Genomic DNA, 16794 nt, shown 5'->3' on the forward strand with positions numbered 1-16794 from the left:
ATATACATACATATACATACATACACACATACATACATACACACCCTTAGTTAGTCCCCATTATTATGCTCCAGCATAAGTACCGGTCTTTAGGCCACATCACATTTAGAAATAGAAAAATAAATCTATATAGTATCCACAGATGCTGACAATGGAGAATTGCACTTTTGGAACATTATGCCCTTGTCCAGTACAATTCTGTACAGCAAATAAGGGATCTTCTTAAAATGCAAGTCTCACTTTCTTACTCCTTTTTTTTTTTTTTTTTAAGCATGACAGGTTTGGCCTATAACTAAAATACCACCTTTCGGTGAAATGGCCCTATAAGTGACTTGATGTATTCTGAAGGGCCTTTGCTACATTAATAATGCAGGCTAGTAATCCATATTTCTTTACCCTTTTTTGTGTCACAGCTTCTACAACGTGCAATGGAGTCTGCTCCCGCTACCAGTTTATCTGTGATGACGGCTGTTGTATAGATATTACTTTAGCATGCGACAGAGTGGTGCAGTGTCCGGATGGCTCTGATGAAGCTTTCTGTCAGAACTGTAAGTCATAGCAATTCAGGGTTAGTTATGAGTTAAGGGATTCATTCTCCCATGGATAATGCAAACTGGAAAAGGAAAAGTCATGAATATAAAGATGCTTGTAGACTTTACTGTAGAATTATGCAAAGAGCAAAGTGCAATAACCATAACAACCAATGAACATCTGTCAATAGCTATAAACACAGGGTGGCATGGATCATCAAACTGCAGTGATATCATGCTAGAACAGGAAACACTATTTATACTGCAATAATAAATAATACACGCGTTTATGGTTTAATTGATTTATAGATGAATGTAATTTAGACAAGGCTCTTGCTGCTTTTCTGTGATTATTACACTTCACTGGTTTTTATTCCCTACAGCAGTTTGCAGATATTGATTTAAATTCCATTTAATATGGTGACATTGGGATTGGGAATGTGAGTTAAGAACCAACATGAAAAGCTATATAAAGTGTATGAGCTATCAAAGCCTAATATGACATAATGACTGTATTTAATGTAATTTGTAAAGTGACACTTTGGGATTTCAGTATTAATATACACGAAATGCTACAGCTAAATGATGTGATTTCTATCTTTCCTAGTTAGCTCTGGTCGGAAGACAGTGATTCACATCACTGAAAAAACAGAAAGCCACGCAGACACTGGAGAAATGACTGACACCGAAAACAATCCTGCTATAGAGAAATCAAAGGTTACTGGGAAGAGTTCCATGTCCACAAATAAGGAAAAGAATCAGTCACTTTCTCAGGAATCACCTTACTATAGCTTGCTTAACACAGGTAGGAGAAGCATCACTTGGCTGCTTTCAACTGCACTCATAGTTAAGCTGGTCATATACCATACAATCTGATTGTAGAATCTCCTTCAAATTCACCAAAACCATGAAACAATCTATTTCATTTGTATTACATCAGGCGTGCTCTTGTGGGACATAGTTGATATTTGAGCTAAAGAAGGTTGTATAGTGTATGGTCATATTCATAAAGCAGTACATGTAACATTCACCATATATTCACAGGGAATTAACTAAATATCTTGCTTAAAGTATATCTAAAGCCAAGAACAAAAAATATGAGATAGATATAGATATATATCTATATCTATATCTATATATATAGTGAGATTTGGGGAAGTTAGCACAAATGGTGAGCGCATTAAGGAGGCATCCACTCGCTTAGGACTTCTTTTAAGGGCTTCCTTGCCCACTTTTATTAAATGAACATTCACAAAACGATGCGATTACCTCATTGCTACTGACAACTGCATACCTGCTGGACCTCTGTTCAGTTCCTCGCTCTCTCCAAGTAGTCAGAGCAGGGTTTTTCACTGTAGTGGCTGGGGTCATCGCTGCCAGATGTCGCTTGCACCAGTCCACAGCAGACTCACAATCTGGCACAGCTTTTTCTGGCACCTGTGTATCTTCCGCAGGCTTTGACCATCCCTCCAGCCACCAAACTCTTTCAATCATTTTCTCCATAACAGTCTTTTTTCTTTCAACGCCCCATCCTGGCAGAAAATCAATTTGTGCAAAACACAGCACCTTTGCACAGTTTCACAGTCCACAGAAAAGGTTTTAGAGCATTGTCTCTTCAAGGACTTTTCTTTCTCCTGCAGGCCTTAGCTCACCTGCTTTAAAGGTGCCCATACACCTTACAATTATCTGCAGATTTTCTGTGGTCAGATGGAAAAAGTGCAACAGATTGGCGCAGGTGGAGATTCCTCCATCCACACAGTTAAGTGTAGATGGAGGAATCTGTTGCACCTTTTCCATCTGACCACAGAAAATCTGCAGATAAATTGTAAGGTGTATGGCCAGCTTTACACTGCATACACTCTCTGCTTGTCTCACAGAAATATCCTTCACGGACACATGAACTCACTTCAGCTGGAAACTCCAGATTGTCTAATGCTTTCAAAAAACAGCTTCTGCAAGAGATGGTGCTGGCTGCCCGCATTCAAACACCATATGTGAGATTTGGGGAAGTTAGCACAAATGGTGAGGGCATTAAAGAGGCATCCACTCGCTTAGGACTTCTTTTAAGGGCTTCCTTGCCCACTTTTATTAAATGAACATTCACAAAACGATGCGATTACCCTCGCAGGGGTTCTTTATCCCAGAAAATACAGGCACATCCAGCCTCCTGTCTTTGCATTCACAGCACTGCTGCTCCGGCCTCAAGCCACTGTCTGTTCCTCCAGACGGTCTCGTGCTAACCTGCACAATAGGTCTCACAACCCCGCAGCTCCCTGCTGCACTGGCCTCCACTCCGACTCCTGGGTGGCGTTCTCCTGACTCACAGGTGGGGCCCTGAACATCCGCCAGCACCCTTTCCATAAGGGCTGTGCACAGGTGTGCAATCATTAGGTGCTCAACCCTACTAAACCACGGACCCAGCACTGGAGATCTCATCCCTCCCAGTTCTCTTAGAAATCTCCCAGTTCCAGGATCCCAGTTATAATTTAGAAAACCCGGAAAGAATTTCAAAGCCAGCTCTTTCCTAATAAAAGTATTTAACCCTTGCAGACTACTGGGACTACTGCAAGGGTTAAGTGCTCATTTTTGTCTAGGTTCAAATATAACAAACTTATACTAACCCAAACCTTGGAGCCGGGTTACTCTTAGACCAGTACGTTGCACCTCGCTCCCCCTCGGCGGTAGCCCCACTGCAAGGGTTAGGAAAAATTTCCCTCAGAGTTCTGCTTTAACATATTGCCGCTTACCACTTCTTAAACATGGTCACTGCATTAGTTTTTTTTTTTAGGCTTTTTTCCTTCATTTTGATATTGATCCTGCCAGTAAGACATTTGCTGTCCTATAGTAACAGGGTACAGTCACTGTATTGTATCTATGGAGAAGAAGCATTGTCACCCTAGACTTCTCTCCTTACTGCAAATAGTTCTCTCCTCATCACCATCACACAGAGGTAGGTGTTCTGTAGTTCACAGAAAAGAACTAGGCAATGCTGATGACATTGTCTTTGATTTCAGTTCAGTGCACAAGAAGTTACAAGGATTTCTGTAGAATCAACATGATTGTTTCTATTCTTGCAGAAAATGTACTTAGCCTGAAACAAACTAATTCAGCCACCCCATCTAAGGACTGGTATGCTGAAATATATATATATATATATATATTGTGGCAGTGCGGGGCAATGCCACTATGTAGAATGGCAAAAGGGTCACCCAGGACTCTCAGCCAGAGGGGCTGAGCAGTTCCAGGACAGAACAAACATTTTCCCAGGAGTTCTGCTTTGAACGTTTGTTCTGGGGTTTTTAAATATGAAGAACTCATAAGGCACTGAGTTATTGACTAAAGAGTTCTTAACACTTCAAATACTCTGGGAAAGTTTACATATTATGTCAATGTGAGATGTAAGACCACATTTCCCATCTTTATGGGATAATAGAGTCTGTATTTTGTCATGGGGAGACCCGGAAGAAAGGGGTTGGTAGACTAGCTTCTACTCCTGGACAGCTAAAGTGCTGAGTGGGGATGATAGGCTAGCTTCTACTCCTGGGCAGTACTCAGTGATGTCACCGCTCAGCTGGGAACTTGGAAAGAGATTGTGCAGAGCAGTGTCTCAAACAGGTCCTTTTGCTGCTTTCTGTAAGCTGCCAAACATTTCATCCCACTGCCGTGATAATACAAATCTATTCATACAAATCCGTCTTCTATGTATACAGGTTCACGATTCAACAAATGAATCACCGCTCTCAGGGCTTGTTCACACCATGTCTGGATCATGGGGAGAGAGACTGGTCATACTGCATATGCCCTTTTAAAGGGGAACTGTAACCATGAAAACTAAAGCAGTCTAAATGCATGCTCTGGTCCAATAATATTCAGGCTAATTTCCACAAGTTAAAAAAGCACCATAGCAGCCAACATCAGTAAATAAAATGTACTAAGATGCTGAGAATGAAGACATCAGCTGGTCGCTTGAAGGGACATCTTTTCTGGTTGTAGAGCAGTGCCTGTGAGATTAGCATGTTTGTTACAGAAGTAGCTTGTGCCACATTGATAATTTGTCATTATTTGTATCAAAACCCCAAGATCCCTAAGTAATTACTTTTAAAAAGCCTGACTGGTTTCTTCTCTTGCTGTTAATGTTGGGGTGGAGGAGATTGGCATTTGGGGTGAGTGAGATAACTGCTGCCTTTGTCCTGGTTACAGTTCTGCTATAACTTTGATTACATTTTTTTGGGACATACACTGCACGCCCAAAGTCAACAAATGGTTTAAACACTGTACTTTACATCACAGTAAACATATGTATTCTATCATATATCTGTTTTATATTTTTTACAGGAACCATGGTGCGCCCTATGACAACAGACCCTAGAGGACACCTTAAAGCAGCTTCAGGTCACTTTTTGTATTCATATTAGGGTTGTAAACCCAGCTCCAACCACAACATTATCTAGGAAGGGTAGGGGTAGAAACTCTGCAGGTTTTCTTCTTCTCTCTGTCTCCATTGGGGAGATTTCTTCTAATTTCTTGTGCCAGGGCTTCACAGGGATGGGCAATCTGACCAATGGGGACCAGGAAATGAACAAAAACACTTTCAAGGCTATTCACTAAAGGGTGAAGAGTTTGGAGAAGGCAGGAGAAGGGAACAATCTAGGCCAACATAGCTGAACTGGAAAGATTCTCCAAATTAGCTCACTTTCCAGTTCAGCTATGTTGTCCTAGATTGTTCCCTTCTCCTGCCTTCTCCAAACTCTTCACCCTTTTGTGAATAACCATTGTTTATTTTCTATAAAGTAAGGATTAGTACATCTTTCAGGTTTTTATTACTGTCTGTGTCTTCCTACCCTGGCGACACCTGTTTTCCCCCAGTAGGGTCACAGACAACAATGAAACCTGACAGAAGATCTAGCCCTCCCCACTCTTTCTAAATCAAACAAACAACATAGCTTTAATTGGGCTTTTTAGTTCCACCCATTCATACTGGAACAGAAACAAAAACGATCACCCAGTGTGCTTATAGTTGACTGAAAAGTAAACTATAGTCTATATACAGTTTTTCAGAGATGTACAGGTATATGTGAATGTGGTCAGTTAGATGAAAATAATGTACAGTATGAACAGATTGGAAGCCATATGTGCTCATTGCATATGTAGGCTTTGCTTCTGTATGCTTCTCCATCTTAATAGAAGCCTGTGGGTCAGGTCTGACCTCACTAAAAACGACAGACTCACCAAAGACCAGGTATCTCCTTCAAGATGATGGGAGTGGGGGTGTCTGCCTGTTATTGCATGAGGTGCTTAATTGCTGCAATCCTCACCCAATAATGATAAAATGCCAAACAGGGTATTTTGAATCTTTCCTATGCTCACTTGCAGGGATATTTTTGTATTTTGGTGGCATGGGTGTGGAAATAAATGAAATAAATAAAAAAAACTACTTCTCCAAGGACTAAAGCGGGGGCCACATCTACATAGTTACATGGTATTCGAGGTTGAATAAAGACATTAGTCCAACCTCGAACCCTACTTGTCCCTCATGACAATCTACTTGTCCCAATACTAAAAAAATAGTTTTAATCAAAACTAGGGATGCCCCAATACCGGTTTTTGGGTATCGAGTATGTGTACCAATGTTTTGCTTTCGGTACTCGCCGATACCGAGTATCGGTGCTTCCGTTGGCATGGAGCAGGCTTCCCGGGCAATCAGGAATGCGGGCAGTGGGTAATGACATGCTACCTGGCTTCCTGATTGCCAGGGAAGCCAGCTCCATGTTGTTTGGCCGGCTTGATTGTGATTGGCCGGGAAACCGGCTTCCCAGCCACACAGAATCGAGCCAGCTTCCCGGCCAGGAGAAGTAATGATCTGATTGGCCAGGGAGCCAGCTCAAAGCTGATTGGCCATGAAGCTGGCTTCCCAGCCAATCAGCAAGGAGCTGGCTTCCCGGCCAATCAGGAAACCGGGAGGCGGGTCATTAGTTGCTGCCCCACTTCCTGATTGCACGGGAAGCTGGCTCCATGTTCCCCTACGGCACTGCCTGTCAGAGGAAATCTTCCTCTGACCAGAAGTTCCGGTATTAGGAAAGGTATTGGAGCATTTGGGCGAGTACAAGTACTCACAAGAAACTTTAAAAAACACCACGCTATCTCCCCTGTGTTTTCCTCAATAAACCAAATGACAGCTGCTGTGAATAAATCAGAAGACCCAAATCCTGTCATCTGAAAATGGATTAACTAAAAAACACCACGCTATCTCCACCCTACAAAAATGTGTATTAATATCAGTGAATCAAAAGGGTTAAATTCATATGTAGATAAAAACCAAACACAGAATTTTCATCCCCTCAAGGTGCAAAACATCATCCTATATACAAGTACCCTGTATCAGTGCATCCCTAATCAAAACTGTATTTGACTGTGCTAAATAGCGCTTCTCATTGGTCTTCGTGGTCACCTGACCATGCTGACCAATGAGTGCTTGCAATTTGCGAGCGAAATTCGAAATGCATAGGGCAGGACTGCGCTGGACAGCAGTATGGGGTACAGATAATACACCTGTACTGGCGGAGGGTAAGGACTGTTCACCGAAAGGAAAGTATAGCCATGGGGCGAGGGGGTTTGGGAGAAACTGGGCCGGATTTGATCGGGGTAATTCCATTTTCCCATATTACCTGGGAAAGTGAACTTACCCTTTAATGCACATTTTGCGTGTAAGAGTTTTGCTGCTTGGCTACCACAATATGGCACACAGTGGAATGGCGGCAGCACTCATTGCACACACACGGGTGCGTTTTTTTTCCGGGCAGAGGGTGGGGGCAGCAGGGTTGGTTTTCATTTTTTTTTTACTTTATCACTTTTGTTTTGTAATTTTTATATATTTTTCTACTTTTTTATAACTTTATTATTTACTTTTTTTCCCAATTAATTTTATTCCTATCACATAGGGGATTACAATCCCCTATGTGATAGTTTGGAGGTGACAGGTTCTCTTTATGGAACGTGCCCTCCAACACAGATGTAATGTGCAGTTTCTGACAGCTGAGTCAGGTGGTGCCGGTCTCAGGGAACACACAGAGCAGATGAAGAATGGACGTTCTTCGTCTGCTCTACGGGCTCTATGGTGAGCTCAACCACGGCGGGAGGGGGCCCGGACACGATTGCTGCTGCACGTTTCATACAAGTGATCTAATCAGATCACTTTTATAAAAACGAGCAGCGGCTCTCCACTGTACATTTAGCTCTGCTTGTACGGAGCAGGGCTAAATGTACAAAAAAACGTCTCGCCCGGCGCCCGAAACTGGGCATCGGGCGATAGGAATTCCACACCCCTGCTATTGTCTGTTTACAAGTGGCACTTACTGATGCATTTTTTGCCCTTAGTATATCTGATACAATAATTGCAAGCAATGCTCTAAACCAGGGGTAGGCAAACTTTGACCTTCCCGCTGTGGTGAATCTACATCATGCATCTGCCTCTGGAAGTCTGTGGCTTTAAGACTTTTGTAATGCCTTATTTGTAATCTCACCACAGCTGCAGGTCTGAAGTTTGCCTACCCTTGCTCTAACCTTATATCAAGCCTTGTTGTGCTTATATTTATATTAAAGTGTATATAAAGCCAAAACTTTTTTTCCTGCTTTGGATGGAGTGGAGAAGGGCTAGAACTTCTGTTAGGTTTCTGTTGTTGTTGGTGACCCCTGGAGGAATTCACCTTCTCTGTGTCCTATTGACCATTATCACTAGGACTGATAGTAAGTGAAAATCCAAAATTGTCCTGAGTTGTTACTGGGATAGGAATAGAGGGGAAATCTTCCAGTAGAGACATTAATTCCTATGACCAGTAGGACAGGATTTCCATTACAGTAATACCTTGGTTTACAAGTAACTTGGTTTGAGAGTGTTTTGCAAGACAAGCAAACATTTCTGAAAAATGTTGCCTTGATATACAAGCAATGTCTTGCACTAAGAGCAAAATTTTGTAGAAAAGCGCCACCCGAATAAGGCTGTAGCAGTGCGAGCGATGAGTCTGTTTAACGACAATGCAATGTCACATTGGATAGATTCCTTGTTAAGGTTTCACGAAATGAAAAAGATTCCATTGAGTCAAGAGATATCATTGATTCCGTTAGTGATAGTGAAAGTCGTCCTACACAATAATCCTCCTCTCTCTCGTCCCCCTCACACCAGCCACGAAGGTACTGGCAATTGGCTTATTTTTCTTTATATTTTGTACAGTTTTATATTCCAGTACTGTATTATAATCATTTTTATATGAATACTTTTGGGTTGTGGAACGAATCATCTGAGTTTCCATTATTTCCTATGGAGAAATTCGCTTTGATATACAAGCGCTTTGGATTACAAGCATGCTTCCGGAACGAATTATGCTCGTAAACCAAGGTATTACTGTATTTCGATAGGTTGCGTTACTTCCTATTGTGTCTACGAGACAGAAATACTATAGTAAAATTATGGGACAACAAATCAGGAGTGCTAAAAAATGACTATCACTTACAATGAAAACTCAAAACATGCCCTTACTGATAATATACTATATATAGCCTGTACACTCAATTACTAAACTAATCCTATTTAAATGCAGAGGTAGCTGGACTGTCAAGTGTAAAAAAAAAAGTAATGTCATGGAGGATAATTCTTATACGGAAAATATCTGTATATATCTGATATTGTCAGGAGCAATGGAGATTCATGGATTTGGTAGTAGATAGTGATACCAGATCAGATGTTTATTAAGTTATTTGTCTAGCTTTCATCTTTTGATGATAAATATACAGTTCATAAGATACTGAACATAAGTCCTTTTTGCAGGCACAGTTTCGCCAAACACTGACAAAGATACAGAGGAATCAAATTTCTTTATTTCAAAAGATATCCCGCAAGGAAGCGGACACCCTGCTCCAGAGACAGGTATTTATGTGTACTTGGTAGTCCAGGTATTTGAAATACACCAGGATTTAAGCTGAGACTTTTGTAAAGTTTTCCTTACTGAAGGGCACATTCCGACCTACCCATTGTTGTGCGTAGCTGAAATACACGACAATGCATAGTATTTATGTAAGGCAGCGCACCACAACACATGGTAATGCACACTACCATGATGTGTGCTGCAGCAGAACAAATAGTGCATTTCTGATTTTTAATTTATTTTAAATTGCTTTGAAGGGGCTACCCTAATGCATCAGGCAGTAATGCAGCTGCATCAAATTGGAAAGCTCTAAGGCCTCATTCACACACAACGCAAGAGCAAAATTGTATATTGCGTATATATGCACGCACTATATGCAATCCCAGAATGCATCGTTCGTAATAGAAATTTTAATGAACTGTTTTTACGCTACACAAATATACGGCTACATACGCGGCTATGTGTATGGAGCCGTTTATTTGCATATGGTGCATATACGCATGGCAGTGTGAATGAGGCCTTACAGGGTTACTCGCAAAGCTGCCTTGGGCAGCCGACTGAATAACCGAACCGAAGTTCTGAAGTTTCAGCCGTACATTGGAAAATAATCATTAGCTGCAGCCCTAAGTGCTAGAATCAATTCAGTCAAGGAGGAAAGATGCAGATAGATCTACCTATCTATCTATACACATGGATATAACATGGAGGACGCCATTGACAACTTCTGAAAATGCTAGTTGCTTGGCAATGCTTTGGAATTAATACTTATGGATGGGTCCCTGACATATACCAAATATAGAGATGATGATCTCAGTTCAGTGATTCAGAATTAGTGAAACCAATAGTCACCAAGCAATTGCTGGAATCAATTCAGCCAAGGAGGAAAGATACAGATAGATTGATCTATCTATACACAGGGAGATAACATGGAGGCCGCTATCGAAAATTCCTGAAAATGATAGTTGTTTGGCTGTTATTCTGCCCTGCAACACTTATAGAGATTTGTTGTATGCATGTTTTGGTTTAGAAGTATTAAAACCACGGATCACCAAGCAATTGCCAGCTTCTGTGTTTCCCTCACTGCATATTTATTTTCAGCAGACTGAAACAATGTAGAAATCCCTTTAACATTTTTCATTGTACTGTTGCGGAGTAGAAAAAAAAAATGTATGCATCTCTATATGAAGCCAGACCTTTTGTGACTGTTCAGTGCCTTGGCAGCATCTCCTTCCTGTAAAAAGAGAGGCCATTATTCTCTATGGTTGAATCTTGAGTATGTTCAGTAATAACTTTGGTCATAGAGAACGCAATCCATAAACCTGCTTACTGCAGTTGGGGCAGGTACAGTCCTGAAATGCCATAAAGGTGTGTGTGTGTGAGGTGTGGCTTATGTGATCAGAAGGGTGAGTGGGCCCATATCGAGCCATGTTATTTGTAATTTCAATAATATATAGTACAACAGCATGATCTGGTTTAATCGCTGTAAGAAACTGTATTTCAAAATAAAACTGTTCTGGTTATGAATTAATCTTTGTCCCTTTTAGGAGCAGTCCTGCCACTGGCCCTTGGTTTGGCAATAACATCATTACTGCTCTTGATGGTAATTTGTCGTCTCCGACTGGTAAGACAGAAGCTGAAGAACGCTCGACCATTAACGTCAGAGGAATCAGACTATCTAATTAATGGCATGTATCTGTAATACAATATGAAACAACGTCGCTTGTCTATTCCATGAAATTACTGTCCATGTAAAATCAAATCAGAAATTGCCTGTTCTATTAAAAGTGTGTAACCAAAACCTGCAGTAGCCTCTTGTTAAAAAGAAAACACAAATATTTATATATAAAATAGGTACAGATACATTTGTTGGTACTCGCCCATGAAAAAAGTACCCAATTGTCCCTTAAAATAACAAAACTGATAAATGTAATTTCATCTAACATTATCTCCCTCACTGTAGGGTCTGTACACCGCAATGAAGAGCCAGGATAAAGCGTTTCTCATTTGTCAGGTTACCGTGCTGTTCAATGAGCGCTCACCATTTGCAAGCATTAGGCTGGAGTCTGAGTGCATGGCTACTGTGAAGTACAGACCATACACCGGCTGGTGGCTGGCACTTGCATGAAAAAGTATGAACAGCAGAAGCAGGGAAGGTGGCGGAGTGACGTGGGTAAGTTCATTTTCTGACATTTTGTTAAAAGGTGAACTTACCCTTTAAAACTCAGACTTTGCTTGTGATTATAACTCAACTTTATATTTAACCACTTGCTGACCAGGGTGTTAAACCCCCTTCCTGTCCAGGCCATGTTTCAGTATTCAGCGCTGCAGTACTTTGACTGACATTCATTCAGTCATATAACGCTGTACTGAAACACATTTTGTACCATTTTTTGGAGACAGATGGAGCTTTCTTTTGGTGGTATTTAATCACCACTGGTGCTTTTTTTATATATATATATATATAATGAACAAAACATTTTTTTACATTGTTACAAAATATTACCCAATTTTTTGGTAAAATATAAAAGACGGGGTCAAGTCAAGTAAATAGACACCACACATGTCAAGCTTTAAAATTGTGTGTGCCTGCGAAATCGCAAAAAACTACCGTGCCTAAAATTGGTCATAGGCGACGCTTTACAAGCTTTTACCGCTCAAAAATTTTTGTTTTCGAGCGTAGGCGTACCCGACACGTATTTACGTTTGCACGTGCATGCACACGAGGGCCTTAAAACTTTTTTTTAATTTTACCCTTAACTTGATTGCCATCACATAGGGGGCTCACAAGCCCCCTATGTGATAGCCAATATACACGGACAGGTCCTCTTTATGGAGAGATCAGGGATCCCCAAGACCCCTAATGTCACCTTGGGACCCCCAAAGAAGCTTATGAAGCAGAGATCTGCTCCACCAGCTTCTATGGCTAGCAGCCACAGAAATGACAGATAAAGGCGTAAGTGATGTAATACACATTGCTTGCGCCTTTAGAGAGAAGGAAGAGAGATTAGCAGTGGGAGAAATGATCTCTCCTCCTCCTACTAGTCGCTGTGCTGGTGTTCTCGGTCCCGTGTACCGCAGGGTGGGGGCAGCGGTGCCAGGGATAACCGGTAGTGGCAACAGAGTAGGGGCCCACAGAGTGCAGGGCCATACAAGCGATCGGCCAGTTGTAGAGCTGGCCAAACGCTTGTATGCAACAGCCGGTAATGCAGCCGCCTGTATTTTCATGGGTGGACAGCAAGGGGTTAATATAAAACAAATGAAAATGACATGGACAAAAATAATGCAGCATCCCTAAACCTAACATGTTGCACAACCTATAAAGGGAATCACAGCAAACAAGTGATTTCTGTCGCTCTCAATGAGACTTCTGGACCTGCCAACAGGTAGTTTGGCCCACTATTCTTGTGCAAACTGCTCCACCTGTCTCAGGTTTCAGCTCTTTCCATAGATATTTCGATAGGATTCAGATTAGGGCTTACAGAAGGCAACTTCAGAATAGTCCAAATTTTTTTTTTGCTGTTGTTTTTCGGTGCCTTTAGCGGTGTGCTTTGTGTTAGAATTCCTTGGTAGTTCTGAAACTTCATCGTATCCTGCACAGGTTGAAGTGGAATAGCAAAGGCTGGGAGCAGGCAAAAGCTTAATTTAGTAGGTTTAATGATGACAGCTGCAGCTGGGAACAGGCAAGTTAGAGAGGAAGAAAAAAAAGGGAAGAGGCTTGCAGGCCCCTTTTTATTAAATTTTTTTTTTTTTTTTACAATACAACCATATGGGTTACAATATCATTGGCTGCCAAGGCCTACGTCACTGCAACTATCCAGAAATCTTAAAATTCCTTAGATGTCTCCTAAGTTGTTTCAGACCCTTCTATTCCAGCCCAAGCACATACACTGGACACGTGCCAAGTGTTTCTTGAATGCTCTTAGGGTTTATCTAAGGTTCATCTGTATATGTTTGTATAAAAGCGGCTTAATTTCTAAGGCTAAAAAACTTGAAACTATTTAATAACATTAATATATGCTAATTAATATCAAGAACATGAAGTGTATGAGTTAATATCCAAACTCCACTACAAGTTTCAAAGGACCCTATGTCAAATGCATCAAACCAGTCCCATGATGGAGCCTCTTCAATGTTTTACAGTAGGTATGGTATTCTTTTAGTTGAAATCTTTTTTTCCTTCTGTGAACATAAAGCTGATGTGACTTGCCCATAAGCTTCAGTTTTGTCTAATTTCTCCAAAGGATATTCTCCCATAAGCATTGTGGCTTTTCATTTTAGCCAATTTTGGTGTTTTCTTTACGGGTTTTGTTCAATAATGGGTCTTCCTCCTTTGAGCCCACTATCACTCAAAAGTGTCAAATGGGTGCGATCACACACCTTGACCTTGGAGTTCTGCTTGCATCTCTTCGGACGTTTTGTCTATCATTTGCATTATCGTTATGTTTAACCTAAGGATGATTTCCCTGTCGTGGCCACATCCAGGAAAGTTGGCTAAACTCCCATGGACCATAAACTTCTTAATATTTGTTGTTGTAGTCTCAGGAATTGACATCAAGCTGCTTGAAGTTGGTCTTATAACCTTTACCTTTTGATATGCTGATCTATAATTTTCTTTCTGATCTCCTCTGACAATGCTCTCCTCAGCTTTTTCTGGTCCATACGATGATACCAAACAGCAGAGTGACTACTTCTCTCCATTTAAATATGGTGACTGATTACAAGATTAAAAGGCATGTGACACTAATTACAAAAAATTTTACTTTGAAATATCACTATGATCCAATCATTTATAATCTTTTCTAGGGGTACTGACAAATCTGTCCAGGTCATTTTAGAATATCTTTGTAGCAATACCAAAAGGCATGCGGGTATACATAACACAATTGCTTTTAATTTATTTAAAGCATTCAGCATTGTTTTAATGGTAAGGGTACCAACAAATCTGTCCACTTCTACGCATCTGTATTTGGGAAAATGCAAACAATGCCTACATGCAACCTATGCACTGGAGGCTGATTTACAAAAGCTGTAGCAGTTAAGCATAGTATCCAATTAGACTCCTTAGATTTGCTTTATTGGCAAGCTCATACTTAAAGTTAGTCTGTCACAGGGAGTGCTTTCCTTTCCTGCTGTTCACGCCACTGAAAATAAATCCTTGGCTTAGGTGTCTTCCGAAACTGACATTTTTGGAAATGTCCATCTGCTGTCTCCCCTACTGTGCTCAGTGGTTTTACCTGCAGCCCTCCATGTCACTACAGAACAAAGTAGTGACAAGTAAAACACCAATCCTACCATAACAATGACAAATGAAAAAAAATGTGAGGGGAAAAAGGCTGGTGTCCGTTTATGAAATACTGTGGGCACAAAATACATCATTTCATAAAATATAGTTCTCTGCTCTCTCAGGGTCTGAGACAGCTGTATCCAAAGCTCTAGTTTGGTGGCCGTTCCCTGTACAGTTGTGGGATAAAATAATCTGTTTTGAACAGAGATCTGCTACTTGCATACTAAAGCAAATGCTGGCCAGTGTGACTTTCCTGGTCTGTTAATTTCCAGGAAACCTATATATGGTATAGAAAGATTGAAAGGTTTTGGAACATTACATTCACAATGCTTGATAATGCTCTCATTTTGATGCTGGGTAGATAAATCCATGTTCTCGCAGCAAAGCAATAGCACAATTAAGTGTTTTACGAATGTCTCCACCGATTTATTTCATGTGCCAGTGTCACACAGCTTTAGAGCTCTTACCATCTGTTCAAAGAAATTAGTGACTCCAAAACAAAGTAAAAATTAGCGACATGTATGCCATTGTTCCCAGAATGACAGAAAGCAAAAAACCCCTTCAGATCAATTTTCCCACAGTGAGCCTGTAAATCTTTTCTTACATGTCAATTCAGAATAATAATGCATGACACCACACAAAAGAATTACCTCAGGAGCAATCTTGTTTTGTACTTTATTTGGCAAAGCGTAACTGCATAAACTGTTCAACTGCAAGAACATGGCTTACACAGCACGTGTTGTACACAGCAGTGAACTATAAACTGCATCAACAGGAAAAAAGCTTGGTTGTAACATCGGTTGCCAATTATTTTTGTATCTGAAAACAACGAAAATTATTTATGTGTTCAGGTGTCTACAGCTCTCGTACTGAAGATACCAGGCCATTGTGCTCAAGCACCAACGGGGTAGCAAGAAGCACACATCTTGGTACTCAAGTAAAGCATCCACATGCTACTCTAACACACCACATCAAAAAAAGCTCTGAGAAGGAAGCTCGGTTCTATGTTTAGCAGCATTTAGCAGAAATGTGACATTGTGTATGTACTCTAGTGTCATTTTGTGACCATTTGCTAATTTAACATTGATGCTGAATGTTGCAGTTTTAATGTTTCCAGATATTAAAATAATATAAGTGCAATTTTAAATAGTTCACAATGTGGTGTATTTGCATTGGGTTAAACACTGGCATTTTTAATGCATAACATAAGGGGAGAAAAAAAGCTTAAATTAAAGATCTCAAGTTAAACTTGCACAGTTTACAGTTTTCTTAAAAGCCAAAAGGAAAAAATAAAACACCTCCATGCCATTTTAACAGGGCAACAAAATCCAAAAAAAGCTGCACCGATGAGGAATCTGGAAAAAGCCTTTGAGAGTGCAGTAGAAGCACCACACCATAATACTATGTTTGAATTGGAGTGATGAAGACATTACAATTCATCCCTGTAGAAAAAGAAAATGGGAAATGAATGGTTACAGGTTAAAAAAGCGCTAAACTCAAAATTAAATGAGGTAAATGCAAAGCAACAAGCCAAAAAATAAACTAAAAAGCATCAACCATAAATACACACCAGCATGTATATTTATGTTCTTAAAGTATAATGCACACATTTTAGTTTGTGAGTATAGCTAAAGAAAATGGCATATACACACACACCTCTAACTGTACAACCTTATTTCTGAATGCAGAATATTCTGAGGAAACAAAGGGTGTGCTTACAGTTATGGTTAGACCGCAGGCAATACATGGCTGTATTAAAATTTTAGGGATGTGTACAGTATATATATAAATACACTTTTCTAATTACTAAAAAAGAAAATGCATGCAGGTATTTGCATGAAATTGCAAAATAAACAAAATGTGTAGATAAACAGGAATAAAAAGGAGAACACCTAGTTGGTTTATAGATTTTGAAAGTATACTGTATTTTGAATAATTTATCTTTTACCCCCCCGCCCCACTCACAAAAGTGTTATACTACCCTGTCTCTGCTCCTGCAGATTCATGCTGTGAGCCCACGGGGAGCAGCATAGCTGCTACTACAAACCCAGATGGGTCCCTT

The 16794-nt window shown here is 40.5% G+C and overlaps 2 protein-coding genes across 5 annotated transcripts in view; one reads left to right on the forward strand and one right to left on the reverse strand.

Annotated features, from left to right (window-relative positions):
• LRP11 (LDL receptor related protein 11) overlaps positions 1 to 11215 on the forward strand; it is a 33310-nt gene extending 22095 nt beyond the window's left edge. For both annotated transcript variants that reach the window (XM_018564435.1, XM_018564436.1), the window contains 5 exons: positions 414 to 548; positions 1138 to 1335; positions 4866 to 4922; positions 9352 to 9450; positions 10993 to 11215. In XM_018564435.1, the coding sequence (XP_018419937.1) occupies positions 414 to 548; positions 1138 to 1335; positions 4866 to 4922; positions 9352 to 9450; positions 10993 to 11147 (644 nt within the window). In that variant the 3' untranslated portion in view covers positions 11148 to 11215. The remainder of the gene's footprint in view (positions 1 to 413; positions 549 to 1137; positions 1336 to 4865; positions 4923 to 9351; positions 9451 to 10992) is intronic.
• Positions 11216 to 15378: 4163 nt separating this feature from the next.
• PCMT1 (protein-L-isoaspartate (D-aspartate) O-methyltransferase) overlaps positions 15379 to 16794 on the reverse strand; it is a 38246-nt gene continuing 36830 nt past the window's right edge. For all 3 annotated transcript variants that reach the window (XM_018564431.1, XM_018564432.1, XM_018564433.1), the window contains exon 8: positions 15379 to 16174. In XM_018564431.1, the coding sequence (XP_018419933.1) occupies positions 16162 to 16174 (13 nt within the window). In that variant the 3' untranslated portion in view covers positions 15379 to 16161. The remainder of the gene's footprint in view (positions 16175 to 16794) is intronic.

This window comes from Nanorana parkeri, unplaced genomic scaffold, assembly GCF_000935625.1.
Source record: "Nanorana parkeri isolate BGI_ZX_2015 unplaced genomic scaffold, ASM93562v1 scaffold750, whole genome shotgun sequence".
Classification (NCBI taxonomy): domain Eukaryota; kingdom Metazoa; phylum Chordata; class Amphibia; order Anura; family Dicroglossidae; genus Nanorana; species Nanorana parkeri.